At 44.0% G+C, this 26,970-nt stretch overlaps 1 protein-coding gene across 1 annotated transcript in view; it reads right to left on the bottom strand.

Annotated features, from left to right (window-relative positions):
• Positions 1 to 26,970, bottom strand: part of LOC140492547 (uncharacterized) — a 128,127-nt gene that overhangs the window by 84,524 nt on the left and 16,633 nt on the right. The window contains exons 3-7 of the mRNA XM_072591489.1: positions 22,992 to 23,054; positions 18,759 to 19,093; positions 14,774 to 14,852; positions 2,374 to 2,440; positions 2,014 to 2,156 (exon numbers count right to left, since the gene is read on the bottom strand). Coding sequence (XP_072447590.1) covers positions 2,014 to 2,156; positions 2,374 to 2,440; positions 14,774 to 14,852; positions 18,759 to 19,093; positions 22,992 to 23,054 — 687 coding nt within the window. The remainder of the gene's footprint in view (positions 1 to 2,013; positions 2,157 to 2,373; positions 2,441 to 14,773; positions 14,853 to 18,758; positions 19,094 to 22,991; positions 23,055 to 26,970) is intronic.

Below are 26,970 nucleotides of genomic sequence, written 5' to 3'. Positions count from 1 at the left end.
AAGGACTGGACTTTGCTTTGCTATGCTACCTGAAACAGTGTGAGTCATTGCTTGGAAAAATGGAGCAAACCTGTCTTTTCTCAGTACTATTTCTGTCTTCTTGTCCATTGACTGCACCCCGCACCCCCCTCCCCCCCACCACCCCAAAATGTAGATGCTGATCTCAGGGGATAAGGCCAGCCCAGCAGAGGTGGTAAAATAAGTGCACAGAGGCTGGTATCCCGTCACCAAGTAACCCTTTATTTGCATGTGCACTGTCAATGGGTTCTGATCAGCCGCTCCCCAGACTGAGGACTCCTTCTAACACACTCCTGTTTATTTTTTTTTATTTTTTTTTATTTTTTTTTTCCTTCTCCAAGGACACCCGGGCTCCACACTCCTGTTTATATCTGTCGGACAGGGCTCCCTGATTGGCACAGGTTAACAGTCCCAATCAGGGAAGGTACAGTCAATGAGATCCACCTGGCCCTGGTTCCAATCACTACAGATGGCAAGCATCAGCTTCTGAGATGATGTTACTACCTTCCAACTCTCTCACTGTCACTTCCCAGAAAACTTATAGATGGCAATGCTCAGCATTATGTGCAGGCGACTAGGTTACTAAATCCATGCTTCTTCAAATCATTCTTCGAATACAGGCACAGATGGTGTATGTCCAGCATTTGTTGTCCATCTCTAGATACCCCTTGGGAAGACAGCAACAGGTTTTTAAGCTTGGACATATATAGTTCTTGCGGTGGATTGTTTAGGCAATTCGTCGAGGTGTTTCAGGATTTTGATGCAAACGTACAATGAGAAGAAAGGGAGACACACAGTTCCTTTTATTCTTTCATGGGGTATGGATGCCTCTGGTAAGGCCAGAGTTTGTTGCACTGCCCTAAATGCCCTTGAAGTGAGCAGGTTGCTTAGCCAACTCCACTGTTGTGGGTCTGGAGATCACATCTGATAAGAAGTATTCCCTAAAGGGCACTGCTGAACTGGATGGGTTTTACAATAAGCAACGGTAGTTGCCACGGTCGTGACCATTGAGACAAGAATAGAAATTGCTCGAAAAGCTCAGCAGGTTTGGAGAGAGATCAGAGTTAACGTTTTGGGTCGAGCAACCCTTCCTCAGAGCCTCATGATTATTGAGGCTAGCTTTTAATTCCAGATTTATTAACTGAATTTAAATTTCACCGTTTACCATGCTGCTGTTGAACCCACAGTAGTCTGTGCCTCTGGGCCACTACCATTACCACTTAACCACTGCCTTTGCTCAATTAGATTACTTACAGTGTGGAAACAGGCCCTTCGGCCCAACAAGTCCACACCGCCCCGCCGAAGCGTACCCACCCATACCCCTACATCTACATCGACCCCTTACCTAACACTACGGGCAATTTAGCATGGCCAATTCACCTGACCTGCACATCTTTGGACTGTGGGAGGAAACCGGAGCACCCGGAGGAAACCCACGCAGACACGGGGAGAACGTGCAAACTCCACACAGTCAGTCGCCTGAGGCGGGAATTGAACCCGGGTCTCCGGCGCTGTGAGGCAGCAGTGCTAACCACTGTGCCACCGTGCCGCCCAATTAGTGCAGGCAGAAATAGTCATGAGACAATAGAACAGTAGATTTGATAAATAGGGATATAGAGTAAAAGAATTAAAAGATTATGATTTTTTGGCATGTAATCCTCAGGATGAAGCTGGAAAAGTGGATAACGATTTGCAGTAAAGGATGAAACAGGATTCTGCAGGAGCACAGCGCAATGGCATGAATTTTGGATTCCTCTAATTAAAAAAAACAGCAAAGGGTTACAAACTTTTAAAGTTTTCACTTAGGACTTTCCAAAAACCCACATCATCTGGAGAATCATATGCTCAAACACATACCTAATGACTTAACAAAAACGCCAACATAACAAAACATTGACTTGTACATTCATAACATCGCTCAGAATGCTCTCTGTGCTGTAACCTGTCTCTATCAACTACTTGCTTAATCAATACAGGTTTTCACTCATTGCTTACTTGCATCGATTAGAAGTTTGCTTTTCCGAGAGAGTTTGTTAGCTTTATTCTCCTTTGATTTGGCCTTTGTTTTCCTTACTCCCGGTGCCTCTGAGTCCTCACTGCTTTTGGTTACTGAAGGCTCCGATGGCACAATGTTCTCACTGTGTGTGTGTAGAAACATTGACTTGAGTGCAGATGAAAACAAGGATATCAAGACCAACATTTTAGCAAGATAAAAGAGTTTGCCATTAATCCGGAGTACTTGCGGAGAGGCAATTTATCACACAAATAATTAATCCTTCAAATACTGTTACAAGTAGAGTGATGGAAGCAACATTGAGTGAATCAATCAAGAGATTTGATTCTGGGTCTCTGTACCTGACAAGGAGTGGTTCACTGTTCTCTTGTAAGCTTTTCACTTTGTGTATTAGCTTCTTGCTGCTTGCTGTTATGGAATGAAATAAAAGTAAAAATAAATTAAGTAAAACAACAAAAAATGTTATTATTCCAAGATATTCCAAAATAGGAACAAACATGGGAATTCAAACGAAAAGCAACTGAACTTCGATTTAATTTAATTTGATTTTCGCTATAACTGTTCCTTTAAGTATTTTCTTTTGCAAAGTTTTTCCTTGTCATTTCTGCTAAAGTATTTGGCTCCTTCCTCGCGTATGATAGCTGGGGGTTCTTCCAGCCCACCAAAACCTTCTGAAGAATGCAGAAGTGTTGTAGACAAAGATAGAGGCAGACAGAATCCTAGGGGTCAGGTCCCAAAGCACTGTGAAGTTTGTGTTGCAGTTGGACAGGGTGGTTAAGAAGACATTTAGCATGCTTGCCTTTGTTGCTCAGACATTTGAGTATAGGAGTTGGGACATTGTGTTGAGGTTGTACAGGACGTTGGTGAGGCCTTTTCTGGAATTCTGTATCCAGTTCTGGTCACCCAGTTATAGGAAGGATATTATTAAGCTGGAGAGGGTTCAGAAGGGACTTACCAGGATGTGGCCGGGGTTGGAAGGTTTGAGTTATAAAGAGAGGCTTGATAGGCTGAGACATTTTTCATTGCAGCGTAGGAAGTTGAGGGGTGACCTTAGAGAGATTTATAAAATCATGAGGGGCACAGATAAGGTGAATGGCAGGTGTCTTTTCGTTACAGTGGGGGATTCAAGACTAGGGGACATATTTTTAAGGTGAGAGGAGAAGGGTTTACAAAAGACATGGGGGCAATGTTCTCTTACACAGAGATGGTTCATGTGTGGAATGAACTTCTGGAGGAAGTGGTGGATGTGGGGTACAGTTATAACATTTAAAAGACATTTGGATGAGTATATGAATAAGAAATGTTTGAAGGGATATGGGCCAAGTGCATGCAGGTTGGACTAATTTAGTTTGGGATTGTGGTCAATGTGGAATGGTTGGACCCAAGGGTCCAACCTGTATTCCTGATGAAGGGCTTTTGCCCGAAACGTCGATTTTACTGCTCCTCGGATGCTGCCTGAACTGCTGTGCTTTTCCAGCACCACTCTATTCCAGAATCCAAGGGTTTGTTTCCATGTTGTATGACTCTACGTTACTAGCAAGCTAGTGGTCATGAGCAGGACTTTAGGCAGCAGGATTCTTACACCAGGGATGTGAAGGAACAGCCCCCAATATGGGTTAGGAGTAGTGATCATGAGTTTTTTTTAAATATAAATTAATTCACAAGACAAGGGCATCACTGGCTAGGCCAGCGTTTATTACCCATCCCTTACTGCCCAGAGGGTAGTTAAGAGTCAACCACATTGCTGTGGGTCTGGAGTCACATGTTGGCCAGACCAGGTAAGAATCGAGAGCGTGGTGCTGGAAAAGCACAGCAGGTCAGGCAGCATCCGAGGAGCAGGAGATTCGACGTTTCAAGCCCTTCATCAGCGTTCCTGATGAAGGGCTTATGCCTGAAACATCAATTCTCCTGCACCTTGGATGCTGCCTCACCTACTGTGCTTTTCCAGCACCACCCTCTCGACTCTGTCTCCAGCATCTGCAGTCCTCACTTTCTCCTAGACCAGGTAAGAATGGTGGTTTCCTTCCTTAAAGGACACTGGTGAACCAGATGGGTTTTCCCAACAATCAACAATGGTTTCACAGTCATCAGTAGATTCTTATTTTCAGATTTTTAAAAAAAAATTGAATTCATATTCTATCATCTGCCATGGTGGGATTCAAACCCAAGTCTTCAGAAAATTAACTGAGTTTCTGGATTAATAGTCTAGCGATAATACCACTAGGCCATCGTCTCCCCTCAAGTGACTCGAGTTCCATGGTCCAATAGGGAAAGGGGGCCCCGAGTTTCCCATGTGGAGCCCAGAGGAACTCTCTCACTCCTCCTGCCCCAGAGGTCTGCTGACAACACCACCGTAATGGGACAGATATCTAACAATGATGTACAAAATACAGAAAGGAGATAGAGGGAGTGGTGATGTTGTGCAATGAGAACAACCTCTCTCTCAATGTTGGCAAAACTAAAGAACTGATCATTGACTTCAGAAACAAAGAACACCCCCCCCCATTTACATCAACAGAACTAAGGTTGAGAGGGTGGAGAGCTTCAAGTTCCTCGAAGTGACAATAACTGACAACCTGTCTTAGACTTCCCGCATTGATGCAATGGTCAAGAAGGCACCACAACACCTCTTCTTCCTCAGGCGGCTCAGGATATTCAGCATGTCCATAAGGACCCTCACCAACGTCTACAGATGCACCATTGAGAGCATAAAGACAGTTGCATAACGGCCTGGTATGGCAACTGCTCTGCCCAGGAACATAAGGAACCACAGAAGGTGGTGTGCACAGTCCAGATCACCATGGAAGCCATCCAAGGACTCCATTTACACAGCTCGCTGCCGCAGAAAAGCTGCCAACATCATCAAAGCCCCATCGCACCCCAGTGATGGTCTCCTACAACCTCTTCCGTCAGGCAGAAGATACAGAAGCCTGAACATGCAAACACCAGCAGGTTCAGGAACAACCTCTTCCTGGCCATGGTTAGACTGATGAATGGGCTCATTAGCCTCAAATAATGCTGATCTAACTAACGCTGGTCTCACCTACTGCATGCACTATGCAATGTAACCTGTATGCCTCTGTTGAAGTATTTTGATCTGTACATTCTTGCTTACTACCTTCTGCTTGTATTACTTGTAAATAAAGCTTTTCACTGCACCTCGGCACATAGAGTTATAGAGTCATAGAGATGTACAGCATGGAAACAGACCCTTCAGTCCAACCCGTCCACGCCGACCAGACATCCCAACCCAATCTAGTCCCACCTGCCAGCACCCGGCCCATATCCCTCCAAACCCTTCCTATTCATATACCTATTCAAATGCCTCTTAAATGTTGCAATTGTACCAGCCCCCACCACTTCCTCTGGCAGCTCATTCCATACACATACCACCCTCTGCATGAAAAAGTTGCCTCTTAGGTTTCTTTTATATCTTTCCCCTCTCACCCTAAACCTATGCCCTCACATGTGACAATACATCAATCAATCAAAAAGAATTCTTAAACAGAAACAAATCTATCTGGGCCCCTTTCAGTTACAATTCTGACTGTCACTAAGTTACATTGGACAGGCCAGGAACTACCTCAGTGTCAACACAAAGTCACCTGCATCTGTGTGACAGCTTAAGGAAGGAAGCAGGGTGTTCCTGCTTGGGTCTTTGCAGATCCCAAACTGTAAATCCACCTGTAGAAATACAGTAAATCAATCTTCTCAGAACACAGGAACAAGAGGAGGCCATTTAACCCTCTGATCTGTTATATTCAGTGGGATCATGTCTGACGATAAGATGCAAGAGCAGAAGGAAGTCATTCAGACCATTGAGTCTGTTCCACCAGTCACTTAATCATGATTGATCTACCTGGTCAGCGTGGAGGAGTTGAGCCAAAGGGCCTGTTTCTGTGCTGTATGACTCTGTGATAATCTTCAACTCCACTTTCCTGCCTTTAACCCATAACCCTTGTTCCCCTTACAGGTTAAAAATTTATCTCAGCTTTAAATAAACTTAATGGCCCAGCCTCAACAGCCCTCTGCAGTGAAAAAAAAATGCAGATTCACTCCATTCTGCAAGAAAAAATTCATGCAAATTTCTGTTCTACCCAGGTGACCCTTTACTCTGAAATTATGCCTCCTCATCCAAGACTCTCCCACGGGGAAGCGAAATTTCTCAGTGTCTACCCTATCAAGCTTCCCCGCTGACCTCCCCAAAAGAATCTTTAGAAGTCTTGGAGCATTAGTGAAGAGAGAAACAGCGTTAACATTTCAGGTTCTTCACAATCGTATTGGACTCAAAATGTTTTACTCTGTTTTCTTCACCACAGGTGCTATCAGACCAACTTAGTTTCGCCAGAATTTTCTACTTTTATTTCAGCTGCATTTCAGCACTTTGCGTTTACTCACTGAAGAATCTGTTTGTTTCAATATGTTGCCTGTCATTCTTTTAAACTCCATTGAATACGGGTCTACCCTACTCAACCTCTCCTCATAAGAAAGTCCCTCCATACCCAGGATCAACTTAGGAAATCTTCTCTGAACTGTTTCCAGTGCCAGTATATCATTCATAAATTCATAGAATCCTTACAGTGTGGAAGCAGGCTATTCAGTCCATCAAGCCTACACCCACCCTCTAAAGAGCACTCCACACAAACCCACCTCCCAACTTTGCAATCCTGCATTTCCCATAGCTAATCTACCCACACTGCACATCCCTGGACACCATGGGGCAATGTAGCATGGCCAATCCAGCTAATGTGCACATCTTTGGACTGTGGGAGGAAACCAGAACATCCAGAGGAGACCCAACGCAGACACAGGGAGAATGTGCTCCAGGTTTGGGATAGTTGTGTCAGCCATCCCTGGACGCAGATCAGAGGTGATCACTGTGCCGTGAACTTTCCAAAAGTTGCTGAATCCAGACTATGGTTCATGGCTCCCGTGAAGTTCATGAATGAACCACCAGTCATGTTGAATAGATGGTCACTCCAGCTCACATCCATTTGACTAGTGTGAGTACAGAGTGTGGGCTTGCTACCTGCACTCATACACCTTAGAAACTAGAGGCATCAGGATTGGTCAGGGACCCCAGAATCAGGTGCCATCCATTATTAAATTCCCTCTGCTTTCATTCTCTCACAGTTGGAGGATTAAAAATCTTGGCCCATTGTTCTGGCAATTCCACACACGGTCCTTCTCAGTGTACCCTTCAGAAGTCGGCTTTTTGTGGCGCAGTGTTACTGTCCCTACATCTGAACCAGGAGCCTGTGTTCAAGGCTCATTCCTGATGAAGGGCTTTTGCCCGAAACATCCACTCTCCTGCTCCTTGGACGCTGCCTGACCTGCTGTGCTTTTCCAGCACCACACTCTCAATTCAAGTCTCACCTGTTCAAGAGGTGTGTAATAATGTCTCTGAACAGACTGATTAGGAAATATTCATCCTACTGTGGTGCCAAGAACCTCAGGTACAAGGTGGGTCTACTTAATCTGGCTGTTGTGTGGACCCTTAAAGGCTTTCAAACATTTCTGAATTATCTTTTTATCTCATCCAATGTTAAAGGGGTTCAACAAATAAAGGAGGGAACATTTCCAACAGCTAAGGGATACGGATCGACTCCAGCAACACTCTCTCCACTCCAGACACCCGATGCCAGGAATCCTGGCTTCATGAAGGATAATTTAATGAACCTACCCCTCTGTCCATCAAAGTGCTTCATCTCACAGTCCTTGACTAGGCACATAAAGGAGCCTCCCAGTGGATGTACGGATCTGCTGCCCTTGAAATTTTCAGGTCCCTTTCGTTTAACTCTGCAGAGCTTTGCTTGTTGCTGTTTGTCTCGAGCCCACAGACATCCTCTGCTGGCCGGGAGCCTTACTGCACACATTAAATGTTAACTTTTCTGACACGGAATTTTATCCCAATGTCTTATGGTTCTTCACAGACCACTTAAAGAGCTAATATCTCAGGGTAATTCCATCACCAACACCGGCCCTGACATTTTTCTCAATGTGCAAACTCCACACAGACAGTCACCTGAGGGTGAAATCAAATCTAGATCCCTGGTGCTGTGAGGCAGCAGTGCTAACCGCTGAGCTGCCATGCCGTCCATTTAATGGACAATTTTTCAGAGGCCAAGTTGAATTTGCAACACTCCCCCACCCCCGACCAATTCCACTCACTCGAGCAACCCTCTGCATGTCTGCAAGTAATCTAGGTCCCTGCAGGTGATCATCCACAATGATGGCTCAGCTACTGCAGCCATAATATATCCATAAGGGGTTATTAAAGTTGCTGAGACAGAGCTTCTAAGATAGAGATGCCTTCTCCTTCTCCCTGGCCTGCATTGGCAAGTCACATCTCCTTCTAAGCAGGAAGGCTTTCCATTGACAGCCCAGCTTTGAGAGCCTGCTCACGTTCTTCATTGAAGGGTAAGCCTATGTTTCAGCCATGAATTGGCCAATTCAGTCAGAACCACTATTGGGTGCTAGTGGGTTCAGGAACTTTGTGTTAATCTAGCAAATAGATAAGTGGGTGATGGGGGTTAATTATAGTGTCTTGTAGCACAGTGGTTAGGGATCTTGTGGCACAGTGGTAATGTCCCTACCCTGGACAAGGAGGCCCAAGTTCCAGTCCAGCCTGCTCTGTATAGGTCTGTAAAAACAGCTCTGAGTCGGTTGATTAGAAAATAGTTGTGGCATGGTGGTTATTTGAAAACATTTGTGGCAGAGTGATAGCCCACAGGGGCTCTTGTGGTGCAGTGTTAGTGCCCCTGCCTATAGCCAATCCACCTAACCTGCACATCTTTGGGAAGAAACTGGAGCACTCAGGAAGAATGTGCCAACTCCGCACTGACAGTCGCCTGTGGATGAAATCAAACATAGATCCCTGGACCCAGGAGACCTCAGTTCAAGTCCCACCTTCTCCAGAGATGTGTAATAACACCTCTGAACAGGTTGATTAGAAAATACCTTTGGCACAGTTCTACCACAGGTTCAAGTCTCGTCTCTTCCAGAGGTGCGTATCTTTTTTAACTTTGTTCATGGAATTTGATCTTCAGCAGCAAGGCCATTACTTACTGCTCATCGCTAACTGACCTTGGGAAGATGGGGTGAGTTGTGTTAGTGCAACATTTACAGTCCATGTGGTGTTCAGGACACTTACAGCACTGTTTGATCCCACAACACCGAAGGAATGGCGATACAGGTCCGGCTAGGTTGGTGTATCAGTTGGATGGAACTTGTTAGTGGTTGTGTTCCTGTTCATCTGCTACCCATTTCCTTCTAAGTGGCAGATGTCACAGGATTGGAAATTGGTGTCAGAGGAGCCATGGTGATCGCTACAGTGCATTTTGAAGATAGTTCGCACTGCTATTACTGTGCACTGTGGTGCAATAAGTGAATATTTCAGTCAACAGACATCTACGATCCAGATAATACGTTGCTTTTTTAACCTTCATTAAAGGTTCTAAATTTTGTCTACCATAGATACCAAATCAAAAAATAGAGCCTTTCACAATCTTATAGCACTGAACCAAACCCTTCAGTTCAACCAGTCAATGCCAAACATAATCCCAAACTAAACTAGTTAGAATCCCTACAGTGTGGAAACAGTCCCTTCGGTCCAACAAGTCCACATCAACCCTCCGAAGACAGACCCTCCCAGACCTATTCCCCTATATTTTACCCCTGACTAATGCACCTAACCTACACATCCCTGTACACTACGGGCAATTTAGCACGGCCAATTCACCTAACCTGCACATCTTTGGATTGTGGGAGGAGACCAGAGAACCCAGAGGAAACCCACACAGACACAGAAAGAATATGCAAACACAGATAGTTGCCCGGGTCCCTGGTGCTGTGAGGCAGCAGTGCTAACCACTGAACCACCATGCTGCCCCAGTCCCACCTGCCTGCTCCTGGCCTATATCCCTCTAAACATTTCTTATTCGTGTATTCATCTAAATCTTTCTAATCCATCACTTGCTCAGGAAGTTCATTCCACATGCAAACCACCCTCTGTGTAAAAACATTACCCCCATGTCTTTTTTAAAATCTCCCTCCTCTCACCTTAAAAAAGTCAACTACCTTTACCTCTATCTCCACCCCTCATTATTTTATAAACGTCAACGGGTTGCCTCTCTGGAGCTCCTACGCTCCAGTGAAAAACGTCCCAGACTATCCAGCCTTTGTTTATAATTCAGACCTTCCATTCCTGGCAACATTCTGGTAGGTCTCTTCTGAACCCCCTCCAGCTTAACAATGCCCTTCAACAATTCAGAGTCGATTAAGTAATTCTAAATTATAATCAGAATAGCAATGTACCTGTTGATGCAAAACAAAATTCTACAAATTGCAATACATAATGAGATGATCTGGATTTTCTTCAGAGTTGAGAGAAAAATATTGACCATTATCGCTATTCTTTACACAGTGCCAGTGGACATTCAGATCCATCTGACAGGGCGGACAGGGCACCAGAGTGATTCCTCACTTAAGCGACAACATGTTGAGAGGTTCACTGGCAGTCTGATTTATTGTCTCAAGTCTCTGGAATGAAAAGATAGTGCTGGCCTCGTGGTGATGTCGTTAGACTAGTAATCCAGAAGTCTAGGTGATATTCCAGGAGCTCGGGTACAAATTGCGCCCTTGGTAGATGATGGCATTGAATCCAATTTAAAAGTCTGGATTTACTCTTCTAACAATAACCACGAGACCATTGTCAACTGTCGTAAAATCCCTCTGGTTCACTCATGTCTTCAGGGTTCTTGTGCAGTGCATACCTCTGAGCCAGGAGGCATGGGATTGAGACCCACCTGCTCAGGTCTGAATAAGTTGATATGAAAAAACACCGACATAATAGTGTAGTAAGGGAGAAGCAAATAGTTCTGAAGTGTAAAGTCAACTCCTCCATCCTTCTCTGACTCAGAAAGTGAATACCCCAGGGTAAGGCAGTCCAAAACTAGAGGACATAGGTTTAAGGTGAGAGGGGCAAGATTTAAAAGGGGCAACGTTTTCACACAGAGGATGGTGTATATATGGAACGAACTGCCATAGGAAGTGGTAGAGGCGGGTGCAATTACAACATTTAAAAAGCATTTGTACAGGTACATGGATAGGCAGGGTATGGAGAGATATGGGCCAAGTGGAAATAGTTCAGTTTAGGAAACCTGATCAGCATGGACAAGTTGGGCCGAAGGGCGTATTTCTGTGCTGTATGGCTCTAAGTAAGAGTGCTACCGACTGAGCCAAGACAGACAGATGCTAAACTAGCTACAGGGAAACGAAAGTTACACAGTCTCCCTTTAAAAAAAAATCACTATTACATTGGCCATCCTTCAATTCTCAGACAAACACTAACAATCATCAGAGCCCTGAGACAAACGTTTTAATTCTTTTATTCCGAGTATGAAGCCAATTGAAAGCTAATCCTTAATCTTCTTTCAACTCAAATAAGTGATCAAAACATTTCTTTTCTCTTTCTCATCTCAGACCAGAATTCACCTGGTTTCCAATATTTCTTTCAATGAGCCGTTGCTACCCCTTATTTACTTTGAAATATTACTTTTTTTTCTGACTGGAAGGCTTGGAGGCCTGCTGTGCTTTTCCAGTATGAAACGCTCTTGTTTTTACAATGTTTGGGTGCACAGTACAGTCTGGGATCACTGTGCTTGCGTTAAGATGGCGAACCCCTGTACAAGATAAAGAGCATTGTGCTGACATGCACAAGCACTGAGGCTCTTAACAACATTTACTCTATGCTCACAGTAACCAACACCAAGAAAACAACAAGAGTGGGTGTTGAGAAATGGTCCCTTGGCTCAGTGAGTCCAGTTCTCCCAAACACTGTTTAGATTCGACACTTAACAGGCTTTGTCCTGTGGATTTGGAGCTTACATTCTCTTTTCAACAGAAAACACAGCAATCCTGCTTCTCCTCCATAAACTACCCTGCTAAGAAACCTGCTGGATTATGCATCTTTGACCAATATGATTTCTGAGAATGCTGTTTCGTCAGCACATCATTATCTTTCAAGACATGCAGGCATTCTCCATTTCAACAAAAGAGAAATGGCATCTCTCGAAGGGGGAGGATAACCAGAGGGTAACCTGGTCGTCAAAAATAAATGGGATAGTAAGTCGGGGAATGAGAGGCACATTTCCCTCTGTTACAAGCAGTGATTCAACTGCAGCTGGAGAGGAGATTAGAAGCGCAGAAATTAGGAGCAGGATTAGGCCACATAGCCCTTCCGATCTGTTCCACCATTTAATATGATTATGGTTGATCATCCAACTCAGTCCCCTGTCCCCGCTTTCTCCCACATCCTTTGAACGCTTTAAACCTAAGGACTAAATCTAACTCATTCTTGAAAATATTTCTTGTTTGGCCTCAACCACATTCTGTGGCAGAGAAGTCCACAGGCTCACCATAGTCACAGACTTGTACAGCACGGAATCAGGTCCTTCAGTCCAACTCATCCATGCCAACCAGATGTTTTAAATTAATCTCGTCTCATTTGCCAGCATTAGGTCCATATTCCTCTAAACCCTTCCTATTCATATACCCACCCAGATGCCTTTTAAATGTTATAATTGTACCAGCCTCCACCACTTCCTCTGTCAGCTCATTCCATACACACTGTCTGTGTGAAAGAGTTGCCCCTAAGGTCCCTTTTAAGTCTTTTCCCCCTCTCACCTTATGCCCTTTAGTTTTGGACTCCTCTACACTGGGAAAAAGACTTTGGCTATTTATCCATGGCCGTCATGATTTTATAAACTCTCAGTAAGGTCACCCCTCAGACTCCGACGCTTTAGGGAAAACAGCCCCAGCCTATTCTGCCTCTCCCTGTAGTTCACCGCACTGCACCGCTTCCCCCCCCCCCCCACCCCGGCAAAATCCTTGTAAATCTCTTCTACATCCTTTCAAGTTTAACAATACCTTCCTAAGCAGCAGGCCATACCTAAATGCAGTATTCTAACAGTGGCCTAACTAATGTCCTGTTTAGCCACAACATGACATCCCAACTCCTGTACTCAGTGCACTGATGAATAAAGGGAAGTGCACCAAACGCTTTCAAGGAACTATGAACCTCATCTCAGTCCTAAATGGCCTTCTCCTTGGGCTGTGACATTTGATATTTAGAAATTATTATGAACTGTAGGTTAACTTTTACTCCTTCACCCAGATTAGGGAAATGGTGGTGAAGTGGTACTGTCACTGGATTTGTAACTGGTGACATGGATTCAAAGACCATGATGATAGTTGTCATAAGACAATAGACAATAGGTGCAGGAGTAGGCCATTCGTCCCTTCGAGCCAGCACCACCATTCATTATGATCATGGCTGATCATCCACAATCAGTATCATGTTCCTGCCTTGTCCCCATAACCCTTGACTCCACTACCTCTAAGAGGTCTATCCATCTCTTTCTTGAAAGTATCCAGAGACTTAGCCTCCACTGCCTTCTGGGGCAGAGCATTCCATACACCCACCACTCTCTGGGTGAAGAAGTTTCTCCTCAACTCTGTTCTAAATGGCCTACCCCTTATTTTTAAACTGTGTCCTCTGGTTCGGGACTCACCCATCAGCGGAAACATGCTTCCTGCCTTCCTCTCCTTTAATAATCTTGTGCGTCTCAATCAGATCCCCTCTCATCCTTCGAAACTCAAGTGTATACAAGCCCAGTCGCTCCAATCTTTCAACATATGATAGTCCTGACAGTGAACTAATGACATAACCATGGGGTCTATTTTTACACTTTAGCCAAGTACTCCTTGCACTTGAATAATTTGCTCAACCCTCATTCTCTGGACTCTCACACAAGAAGAAGGTTTACGTTTTATGTTTCGCCCCTTACTTCTCTCAGAGCAATTCATTTTTCTCTGTGTCAACCTGATCAGATTATTTAATTGCTTTAAATTACAATGTCCATAATCTTCTGCCAATCAATGAACAGGTGAAGTGCTGAGGGCTCTTGTGGTGCAGTGGCAGTATCCCTACCATTGAGCCTGGAGACCTGAGTTGGGGTCCCAACTGTTCTAAAGGTGTGTAATAACATCCCTGAGCAGGGTGATTAGAAAGTAGTTTATAAGCAAGGTGCTGGAGAGCTGCTGCGCGTTTGAAATCAGAACGCAGCATTCTTGGGAAGGGGGAACCTTTTGAAAAATTGCATTTTTTAAAAGAAAGGCGCGGTGGCTCAGTGGTTAGCACTGCTACCTCACAGCGCCAGGGACCCAGGTTTGATTCCCACCTTGGATGACTGTCTGTGTGGAGTTTGCACATTCTCCCTGTGTCCGCGTGGGTTTCCTGTGGGTGCTCCAGTTTCCTCCCACAGTCCAAAGGTGTGCAGGCCATGCTAAATTGTTCATAGTGGTAGGTGCATTAGTCAGGGTAGATAAAGGCTGGGGGGGTGGGTTACTCTTTGGAGGGTCAGTGTGGACTTGTTGGGCCAAATGGCCTGTTTCCGTAGAGAATCTAATACTTTCAGAATCAGAAATTAATTATTCAGTGTCTACGTTGGGAAGGAAATATATATTTGCCTGGGGCAGGTAGGGGGCGATACAAAGCATAGACTCAACAGAACGATATCAGAGAATAGGTCAAATTAATCGGATGACCTATATTCATTTGAATAGCTGCCCAGTATTTGCCCAATGCTAGCTATACAGCTGTGAGGGGCTTGCAACAATTACACTGCAGTGTGGCACACAATCCAATATAATCGTAAATCGTATGTCCAGAAGCCATACCTATGCATTCCTCTAGAGACTTGTCTATGACAGACTGGAAGATCGTTTCATACTGAATATCACTGAGTGTTGAGATCGGCTGAAAAGATTAATCAAAAGCAACACTTTAAAAAAAAGAGGAAAAACTACACACATCTACAGGTAATTAATGTCCAGCTGCTACGGAAAAGATATAAATAAATTTTATCCGGCATGAGTTTAATACATACATAAGACTATTATGACTGCAACAGGATTTTATAGAGTCATATAGCACGGATACAGACAACTAGTCTGCACCGACCGTGTTCCCAAACTAAACCAGTCTCACCTGCCTGCGCTTGGCCCATATCCCTCCAAACCTTTCCTATACATGTACCTCTCCAAATGCCTTTTAAATGTTGTAACTGTACCTGCATCGACGACTTCCTCTGGAAGTTCATTCTACACACATCTAAAAAAAATGCCCCTCACATCTTTTTTAAATCCTTACCCTCTCGCCTTAAAAATATGTCCCCTAGCCTTGAAATCCCCCACCCTAGGGAAAAAGACACCTTATCTGTACCCCGCCATGATATTATAAAACTCTATAAGGTCACATCTTAACCTCCTACACTCCCCAATGGAAAACGTCCCAGCCTATCCAGCCTCTCCCCAATACTCAAACCCTCTACTCCCAGCAACACCCTGGTAAATCTTTTCTGAACCCTCTCCAATCTAATAATATCTTTTCTATAGCAGGGGGACCAGAACTGGACACAGTGCTCCAGAACAGGCTTTACCAACATCCTGTACAACCTCAATATGACGCCCCAATTCCTTTACCCAAAAAATGTTAAAACAAAATTTAAATGAATTAGACAAAAGTGTTTGTGCATTTTTTTATAGCACTGCGCAATCTCAAAATGCATATTTGTGAGGGTGTGTGGACCTGAGCACTTAGGAAAGTTTCTCCCCACCTCTGCTCTCATGGAAATCCCCCACGTTACCTATTTTATTCTCTTTAACAACAATCTCCCTCATTCTTACATCAAATTCACCCTTTCTCTTCTGCACCCTTTCTTTTTAATGTCAAACCTCCTAAAGTACGTTTCTTACACCCAACAATATTTAGACAAACTATCTTGCCAACCCCCTCCCCCCCACAGAATGTCACAAAGTCACCAAGAATTAATAGTTAATCTCACAGACATTTTTGTGGGCAACACTTAGAAATAAATCATTGGAGTGTTAAAAAGTAAACGCCATAGAGCAAGGAAAAGGCTGCTTAACTGACAATCAAGAAACATCCGACCCAATATCAGTCTATTTATTTCCCAACTGGTGTGAGAAAGTAAATTGTTTTGTGAGGATAGTATGTCAGATGTGAGGTACTGCATTTTGGTAAAACAAGCAAGGGCAGACTTCAAATACAACATTTAAAAGGCATTTGGATGGGTATATGAACAGCAAGGATTTAGAGGGATATGGACCAAGTGCTAGCAACTGGAACTAGTTTAGGTTAGGATATCTAGTCAGCATGGATGAGTTAGACCAAAGGGTCTGTTTCTGCGCTGTACATCTCTATGACTTATACAATTAAAAATAGGGCCTTGGACAGTGTTGTATAACAGAGAGACCTAGAAGTTCAGGTACATAAATCTTTGAAATTTGCATCACATTTAGATAGGGTGGTTGAGAAGGTGTTTAGCACACCTCCCGCATTGCTCAGTGCCAAAGTACGGTGCCAAAGAAGGCCATTGAGGCCATTATGCCTGCTCTAGCTCTCCTAATGTGCATTTCATTTCGTGGCATTCTCCTGCCTTTCTCCCGCAACACCGCACATTGTTTTTTAAAAAAAACAGACTGTCTCCTTTCTGAATGCATGAATTGAACCTGCCTCTACCACACAGTCAGGCAGCACACTCGAGACCCGAGCTACTCTCTGCATGAAGAAGCTATTTCCCTTATCTCTTTTGGTGATTGCTTTAAGTCTGCCTGCTCTCTTAATTGATTTAGGAACCTGAAATAACTGCACAGAGCCAGTTTTCCATCACCAAGTCACTCTTTATTTGCACATGCATTGTTCATGGGCTGTGACCAGCTAGCTCAAAGCATGGGCTAGGAGCTAGCTTTTCTGGTCCCTTTTTTCCATATCCGGATACGTTCCTCCCACACTCTCCCTGTCCTGCCCCTCAACTCTGGCAGAGGAGTTCTCACACAGCATCTCCTTCCTTTTCTTCATTGCTCAGACATTTTGAGTACAGGAGTTGGGATGTCATGTTCAGGTTGTACAGGATATTGCTGAGGCCCCTTATAGAATACTGTGTCCAGTTCTGGTTGCCTTGTTATAGGAAGGATACTATTAAGCCGGACAGGGTTCAGAAGAGATTTATTAAGATGTTGCCAGAATGGAGGGTTTGAGTTATAAGGAGAGGCCCGAATGCACTGGGTATGTTTTCACTGGAGCATAGGAGGTTGAGCAGTGGCCTTATAGAGGTTTATAAAATCATGAGGGGTATAGATAAGGTGAATGGCAGATGTCTTTTCCCTGGGGTGGGGGATTTCATGTTTTGGGGACATATTTTTAAGGTGAGAGGAGAACAATTTAAAAAAGACATGACAGGCAATTTTTTTTGCACAGAGGGTGGTTCGTGGGTGGAATGAACATCCAGCGGAAGTGTTGAATGCAGGTCCAGTTACAACATTTAAAAGACATTTAGGTAAGTGCATGAATAAAAAATGTTTGGGGGGCATGGGCTAGGAGCAGGCAGGTGGGACCAGTTTAATTTGGAGGATTATGGTCGGCATGGACTGATTGGGCGGAAGTGTCTGGTTCTGTGCTGTATGATTCTATAAAGCAGGAACGTAGGCTAGTTGAATGCAGGACATCCTGAGATCAATCATCCTTGAATATGTCCAACTGTAGAGTTGGCAACTGTAAACAAACACAAACAAAAGTTGCAGGAGAAACTCAGCAAGTCTCTGTGGAGAGAAAACAGGTTAACGTTTCAGGTCTTGTGGCCCTTCTTCAGAGCTATTAGCAACCCTAACTCTAGACTAGGCCACTACATTGGTATCCTGCAATGGAGCTGTGCACAATTAGTGGCAAAGTCATTTTAATGATTCACATGTAGGCCCAACGGATTCTGTATTCATTGGAATCAGAGCCAGGTGGATCTCACCAACTATGAGATCCTTGACCGGGGTTGTTAACCTGGTCCACTCAAGGAGCCCTGGCTGACAGCTATAAACAGGAGATTCAGAAGGGCTCCTCAGTCTAGGGTAAATAAAATAAACAGGGGATTGAGAAGGGCTCCTCAGTCTAGGGTAAATAAAATAAACAGGAGATTCAGAAGGGCTCCTCAGTCTAGGGACTGGCTTTGAGCTAGCTGGTCACAGCCAATGAACAATGCATGTGCAAATAAAGAGTGACTTGGTGATGGAAAACTGGCCTCTGTGCAGTTATTTCAGGTTCCTAAATCAAGTAAGAGAGCAGGCAGACTTAAAGCAATCACCAAAAGAGATAAGGGAAATAGCTTCTTCATGCAGAGAGTAGCTCGGGTCTCGAGTGTGCTGCCTGACTGTGTGGTAGAGGCAGGTTCAATTCATGCATTCAGAAAGGAGACAGTCTGTTTTTTTAAAAACAATGTGCGGTGTTGCGGGAGGAAGGCAGGAGAATGGCATGAAATGAAATGCACATTAGGAGAGCTAGAGCAGGCATAATGGCCTCAATGGCCTTCTTTGGCACCGTAGCAATTCTGAGAGAGCAGATACAGAGAACTCAATAGGGTACCAGTGACTGCAAGGTCTTCTCTTTTCCCACACCCACCCCCTTAGTGCTATACCCTTCTCAGACCATCAGAGCTTTCAGCATTTCCTTTAACTAACCATTCCACAAACTATGATTATATTTAAGCGATCTAACTTAAAACCCGAACATAGGGAGTCTTATGGAAACATCTATAATTATCTCAATGTGTCTTTAATCTACCAGATATGCAAGTGGTTTATTTCAGAACCGCACCTTATTTGTTTTAGTCACACCTCCAACACACTTGGCTTTGCGTTTAACCTTCTCTTCAACGCTGACTTTCTCTGGTTTTGTGACGCAGCCCTCATCAGCGTTTGCCATGGCCTGTCTCTTTTCTAACACCACTTTCTTTTTCTTCACTGTAAAGCTTTTCTGGTCCCTTTTTTCCATATCCGGATACGTTCCTCCCGCACTCTCCCTGTTCTGCCCCTCAACTCTGGCAGAGGAGTTCTCACACAGCACCTCCTTCCTTTTCTTCGGTTTCATGATACCATCCTTCGCTCCTGGAGCGATGAAGCTCACACCTCTCTTTGTATTCTTCTCGATACCTGAACATTTAAAGATTTTTTTTGTGACAAGGTAATTTACTTCCCTGTGCTTTTTTGAACAGTTCAGCATACAGTGCAACAGGAATACATAGCAGAATCATATAATAGGGGCCCTTCATCCATTAAAGCTGCACCAACAAAAAACTGCTCTAAAACCACACTAGTACCACTTTCCAGCACTCGGCCCATAGCCTTGAATGGTATAACATTTCCTGAAAGTTACAAGGCTTCCCCCCCCCACCCCCCCATTCTCAACTACCCTCCTAAGGACTGGATTCTAGATTCCCACCTGCCTCTGGGTGAAAAACGTTTTCCTCAAATCCCCTCTAAAGGTCCTACCTTCCACTTTAGGATTACGCCCCCTTGTTATTGACCCTCCAACTAAAGGCGAGAGGAGAAAGATTTTAAAAAAGACACCGGGGCAATTTTTTTTTACACAGAGAGTGGTTCACGTGTGGAATGAACTTCCAGAGGAAGTATGGATGCAGATATAGTTACAACATTTAAAAGACATTTAGCTAAGTACATGAATAAGGAATGTTTGGAAGGATATGGGCCAAGCAGTGGCAGGTGGGATTAATTTAGTTTGGGATTATGGTCGGCATTAACTGGTTCGACTGAACTGTCTGTGTCTGTGTGGTATGACTCTACAACTGCTTTCTATCCATCTTGTCCATGCCCCTCACAATCTTATATGCCCCAATCCAGTTCCCTCGCAGCCTTCTCTGCTCGAAAGAAAACAGCCCAAGTTTATCCAGCTGCTTTTTATACCTAAACTGCTCCATCCCTGGCAACATACTGGTGAATCTGCTCTGTACCCCTCCTGTGTAAACACATCCTTCCTATAGTGCAATAACCAGAACTGCAGACAGCACCCTAACTAAAGCTTTGCACAGCTCCAACATAACTTCCTTGCTCTTATAATCTATTCCATGACTGATAAATACAAGAGTCCTGTATGCCTGCTCAATTACCCTATTAACTTGCCTTGCCACTTTCAGAGATTCCCCCATAATGCCACACCCATGGGTAAACAGCACACATGCTGGGTTCAGAATAGGTACCATGACATTTGTGATGGTGCCCCCCAAATTCAAAGTGTTTTCAGTAAAAGAGTGGAAAACATGAAGGTAAAGAACTAAGACATGATGGGTGGTTTGTGCTATAAAAAATGAGATCATTACTCAATACCGTTGACTTCAGAATGTTAGATTTTATGTATAACATGTGAACAATGCTATGTCATCTATCTTGTACTACCATACAAGTCAAATATCTATCCCTAGTTATGTTGGGACTTGAATTAATTTCATCTAATATTGTACAAAGTACAACATTAGCAGCGGCTTTTATATGAAGTAACGCTGTAAGCTATTTGATTTTGTAAGGACCAGTTTAACAGGAACCTATTGAAAACTGCAATAAAGAAAACATAATTGATATTGCAATCATTATAAAATGTATGTTTTTGTTTCTTGATTTAAGGTGAATTGACAAAGGAAGCATTGATGGCACGAAACGTTCTTTTACGTAGCAAACAGTTAGGATTTGGGATGTATCGTGGTGGAAGCAAATTCAGTCATGAATTTCCAAAGGTAATCATACAGGGCTACAGGTAAGGTGGGGAAGTGGGATTAGTTCCTTCAGGGATGGGCTGAATGGCATGTTTCTGTACTTTAACCATTCTGTGATTTTTTAAAAACATGGGACCAGCATCCAGATGGCCAGATGGCTTGCTGTGATACTTGATGTGATACTCACTGAAGATACAAACCAAGAGGCTTGGCCCATGGCATGTGGCACGTTAGCTGACTATAGCCAGCACAACAATCCAGGAGCTCATGTTAGTTAGTCTCAGTGCTGCCAGGTAGCACAAGAAATAAAATCAACTAGGATTCTGATAGTCAGTCAGAGAGTCACATAGCATGGAAACACACCCTTTGGTCCAACTCGTCCGCACCAACCAGACGTACCAATTGGCCTGGGATGGCATAGTGACTCAGTGGTTATCACTGCTGCCTCATAGCACCAGGGACCTGGGTTCAAATCCAGCCTTGGACGACTGTCTGTGTGGAATTTGCACATTCTCCCCGTGTCTGCGTATGTTTCCTCTGGGTGTTCCAGTTTCCTCCCACAATCCAAAGATGTACAGGTTAGATGAATTGGCCATGATAAATTGCCCATAATGTTCAGGGATGTGCAGGTTAGGTGCATTAGTCAGAAGTAAATAGGGTAGGGGAATGGATCTGGGTAAATTATTCTTCACATGGTCAATGTGGACTTGTTGGGCTGAAGGGCCTGTTTCCACACCATATGGATTCTATGGACCTATTCCCATTTGGCCCATATCCCTATACACCCTTCCTATTTAAATACCTATCAAGATGCCTTTTAAATGTCACCACTTCCCCAAGTAGCTCGTTCCATACACGCACCACCACCTGCCTGATAAAGGTCCTTTTTAAATCGTCCCCCTCTCACCTTCAAGGTATGCCTTATAGTTTTGGACTCACCCACCCTTGGAATAAGACCTTGGCTAGTCACCCTTATCCATGCCCCCCCAAGATTTAAAAAACCTCGATATGGTCGCCCCTCAGCCATTGACACTCCAGGGAAAACAGCCCCAGCCTATTCAGCTTCCCTTCCCCTATAGCTCAAACCCTTCAGTCCCAGCAACATCCTTGTAAATCTTTTCAGCGCCCTCTCAATTTTAACAACATCCTTAACACTTTAAGCAACATTACAACCCAGTGTTTTATGCAGATGGTGAGTAAGGAATGGATATTTTAATTGCCTTCTGAAATGGCTGAGCAAGCCACACAGTCCAAAGAGCAATCAGACAGTGGAAACACCTTAATGCAACACCCAGATCCCAGGAAGGAAAAAAGGGCGAAAAGACACACTGACTAATGGCAGCTATAGACATCAGGAGCTTTCTTGTCTCCTGCGCACAGAATCTACTTTTAACCACTAAGGCATCAAAACAGAAAGTACTTCTTCAAACTAAGTAACCTTTCCTCGCTCTTTTTCTTCAGCACATTCAACATAAGATGCAGACAATAGAAACCCTAAAGGAGACAATAATTTTAGCTCTACCATTTGTGACATTTTCCATCATAGAGTCCCACAGCATAGAAGCAGACCTTTTGATTCAACTCTTCCACGCTGAACAGATTTCCCAAAATGACTGTGTCCCATTTGCCTGCATTTGGCCCGTATCCCTTTGAACCTTCCCTATCAATGTACCTGTCCAATTGTCTTTTCAATGTTGTCACTGTACCTGCCTCCACCACTTCCTCAGGCAGCTCATTCCATAAACACACCTGAGAGGTTGCCTCTCAGGTCCCTTTCATATCTCTCCCCTCTCACCCTAAACCTAAGCCCTCTAGTTTTGGACTCAGCTACTCTGAAAAAAAACCTTAACTATTCAACCTGCTCATGCCCCTCATGATTTTATAAACCTCTATACGGTCATCCCTCAGCCTCCAACACACCAGAGGAAAAAAGCCCAAGCCTATTCAGCCCCTATATAGCTCAAACCCTCCATTCTCGGTAACATCTCTGTAAATCTTTTCTGAACGCTTTCAAGTTTAACAACATCTTTCCTATAGCGGGGAGACCAGAACTGAATGCAATATTCCAAAAGTGACCTCATCAATACCCTGTACAGCCGCAATATGATGTCCCAATTCCTATGCTCAATGCACTGACAAATGAAGGCAAGCATACCTAACACCTTCTTCACCGTCCTGTCTACCTTGGGTTATAGCTGAAAACTGTTAGATGCCAAAGGTACTCTGATGCATAGTTCTTGTGAGAAAATATTTGGAGAAAAGACACTTTTATCCAACAATTATAGAAATGCATGCCATGTCTGTCCTAGCTACTTAAAACCTACCATTGCTTGCTGCAGACACCTCAAATGTACCAGGATTATCAGCACAGCACAGTTTCCTCAGCTCTAGAAAAGTAAGTACACAAAATGCAAATCAATTAAAAGATCTTTCATTTTAAAAGGTGCATTGCCTTATTGAATACAGTGGGTGCAGCCACAGAAACTGGTGAGGAAACATTTGATTTTAAGCCTACTGACAATTATTGTGAGATAGAGAAATGTGAGTACGTGGCACATTTCATTTGCTTACAACTGATTTTCTATACGGAGAGTAGTCAAAATAAATGTTTTGGAGATTTATAAACAGTGACAGCTTTTTGAATGCACCACATCCACAAACGTTCATTCTGTCAACCACCAATGCTCATTAACAACAGTATCAGTATCATCAACAAGCTGCACTGCAGAAATTCACCAAGGCTCCTTGGACAGCACCTCCTGAACCCATGGTGACTGAGGGCAGCAGATACATGGGAAAACCACCTGTAAGTTCCCCTCCCAGCCGGTCACCACCCTGACCAGGAAATATATCGCCACTGCTTCAATGTCGCCGGGTCAGAATCTTGGAACTCCCTCCCGAAGTTCATTGCAGATGGCCCACACCAAATGGGCCACAGCAGCTCAGGAAGGCAGCTCACCATCACCTTGTCAAGAATACGTGAGGTATGGGCAATAAATGCTGACCCAGTCAATAACAACTACACCCCATGAATGAAAAAGAACTGTCCATAAGATTTTGCTGGGAAAAGATCACTCCTGAGATGAAGGGCTTATCTAATGAAGAACGATTGGGCCTATACCTATTGGAGTTTAGAAAAATTAAAAGTTTTCTCATTCTAAGGAAGCATATAAGACCGTGAGGGAACCTGATAGTTGGATACCAGGAGAATGTTTTCTTTTATGGAAGGACACTAGAGCCAGGGAAATAAAAGGAACCAGTTCTGAGGAAGAGTTTTGCTCCTGAAACATTAACTCTAACTTCTCTCCACAAAGGCTGTCAGACCTGCTGAGCTTTTCCAGCAATTTCTGCTTTTATTAAGAATAGGTCTCCCTTTTTAAGTCAGGGATGAGAAGAATGTTTTTCCCAGAGGGTCATTAGTACATGGAATTGTCCTCTCCAGACAGCAGAGGAACCTGAACCATTGTATTATTAATTCTAAGCTGAGTTAGAGTACTTTTTGTCAACACATTGGGGAACTCAATGGTTAAGGCGGCAGACAGGAAGGTGGAGTTCAGATGGCAACCAGATCAGCCACAAATTTATTGAATAACAGAACAGGCTCAAAGGGCCAAATGGATCTACTCCTAAGTCTAATGTTCCTGTACACTGGAGGAAGTCTTTAGTGGCAAGAGTAATTCCATGCGTAAAAGATGTGAACAAACCCTCTAAATATTGTGCATATTTAGCATCAGGCTTTAGACAATATGATTGCAGGTGATTTTACTGGCGATGATGCCCAGGACCCTGGTGTTAAACATTTCATTTCCTTAGTCTTGCAACCATAGCAGTAAAAGGCAGATTTATATAATTGCTAGCTAAGTCAGTACAGATACTCTCACTTTTCCTACTGAAAGCTGAGCAGGCTGGTTTTCCAGTCCCACTATCGTCCTCTTTCAGAACAAATTAGGCCTGTTCCTTCCACGCCTTTTATTCTTCTATTGATGTTACCTGTTTGGCAACAACAATTCCTGACTACGGCAGTTCCCGCTCCTGACAGGAAAAGCAAAAATCAGAGTCTGTGCACCTTACAGCTCACTTTGTAAAACTCCTGAAGCCCTTATCAGGTATGCCTCCGGTCGCAAGAGCGGGTGCTTGGCTCATATTTCTGCAGCAGATATTTACAGTCCTTAGAATTAGCATGGAAACACCACCACTTCCAACTTCCCCTCCGAGCCACACACCATTCTGACTTGGAACTACATTGGCTGTTCCTTCAGAGTGACTGAGTCAAAAGTTCTGGAACTCACACGCTAACAGCACAGTGGGCATCCCTACTCCACACGGTCTACAGCAGACAAAGAAGGTGGCTCACCCCCACCTTCTCACCGTCAACTGAGGGGTCCCAGCCAGCGACACTCATCCCATCCCCTGAAAGACTAAAGAAGGGTCATGGCCTCTAAAGTGGCACAGAGTGACCCCGTGTGAACACCCCCCCCCCCCCCCAAGAGAGGAAATATGATGCAGCAACAAAGATAATTCAAAGATGGGGAGGAAAGTTTCCACCCACAGTCCAAAGATGTGCAGGCTAGGTGGGTTAGCCATGGGAAATGCAGGGTTACAGGGATAGGACGCAGGTGGGGGGCTTCTGGGCAGGATGTTCTTCAGAGACATGGACACCATGTGCTAAATGGCTTGCTTCCACACTGTAGGGATTCTATGAAAGGGGAGACAATAGAGTGGGGAAATTGCTGGAAAGGTTAAGTGTTTTCTGCTGGAAGGAGAATCAAGTCCATCACATTGAGTGGAACTGATTTTGTTTCCTTTCACTTTTGAAGAGTGCTTTACCGTGGACATACTTGTCATGCCTGTTGTGTCAGCTAGCTGCCCCTGATGATGTGTTGGAAATGGGTCAGAAGAGGTTTACTAAACTGATACCTCGAATTAGCAAGTTATCTCACGAAGGAAAGCTGGGGCAGGGCAGGGCTCATTTCCACTGGAGTTGAAAGAGTAAGGGGAGGTTTAACTAAACTGCATAAGATGCTGAATGGCCTTGACAATGTGGGAACTTCTCGTGGCTCAGTCCAGAACTAAGGAGGTGGGGAGGTGGCACTGTTTTAAAATTATGGGCCTCCATTTTAGAACAGAGATCTTATCTCTCTGTGAGTTGTGCAGTTCAGGAATTCTGCCTCAGAAGGTGGTGGACACGGGATCAGTCACAACAGAACTGTGCTGTTTCTTTATTTCAGAGAGGTGCCACCACACTCACCAGAATGTCAGCTTCAGAAGCAGTGGGTAAACAGCGTCGAACTCCGAGTGTTAGACAAAAAAAAACGTGGCGAAAGTGAAGACCGCAGATGCTGAAGATCAGAGTCAAAAGTGTGGTGCTGGAAAAGCACAGTAGGTCAGGCAGCATCCGAGGGGCAGGAGGCAAAAGCCCTTCATCAGGAATGAGGGTGTGAACTGAGGGGGTGGTGACATAAATGGGAGGAGGGTGTTGGGTTCTGGGGGAAGGTCGCTGAGAGTGGGTGGAGTCAGACTCACACAGACCCAGGGTTTCAGTTTTTCTTTCAGTTGAAGTTGGGGTTTGAAGTTGCTAAATTGTTTCCTTCCTTGTTTCTTTCTCCTGGGCTGGAGGAGATAGCAAGTGAGGAAAATCTGTTTTGCTGAATTTGCCTTTGCCAAGGGTGTGTTTATATATTGCTATATTGGAACAGTTGATGATCAGTAGTTAAATAATGTACTCTTTTCTGAAGTGTTTCGACCAAGTTAAAGTTGTGCCAATTCTTTTTTTTTGTTTGTATTTTAACTGGGGTAAGAAGAAAGTGTGTTTTGCTTAAAGCCTCATAGTTGGACCAATCAAATCACAACTGGAACACGGCGTCTTATACTTGCATTTAAATAAAAGTTAGAGTCTCGGCTATTTTGAGGGAGTTTGGTCTTGTCCACAACAGAATGAATATTTTTAATGTGATGGTAGACACCAATTCTTGTTGGGCAGAGGAATCAAAGGTTATTGACGTAGATGGAAACACAGAATTTGAAACAAAACGAATTGCACAACACCAGTTTATAGTCCAACGGGTTTATTTGGAAGCACACTAGCTTTCTGAGTGTCGCTCCTTCATCAGGTGGTTGTGGAAGTTAAGATCATGCTCACAGAATTTATAGCGAATTTTGGAGCAGCGCTCCAAAAGCTAATGCTTTCAAATAAACCTGTTGGACTATAAACTGGTGTTGTGTGATTTTTAACTTTGTCCACCTCAGTCCAACACTGGCACCTCCAAGACAAAGCAAATTAGTCACTGATCTTACTAAATAGCA

This window comes from Chiloscyllium punctatum, chromosome 21, assembly GCF_047496795.1.
Source record: "Chiloscyllium punctatum isolate Juve2018m chromosome 21, sChiPun1.3, whole genome shotgun sequence".
NCBI lineage: Eukaryota > Metazoa > Chordata > Chondrichthyes > Orectolobiformes > Hemiscylliidae > Chiloscyllium > Chiloscyllium punctatum.
Note: the sequence above shows the minus strand (reverse complement) of the source record. Positions and strands in the feature narration are given on the sequence as shown.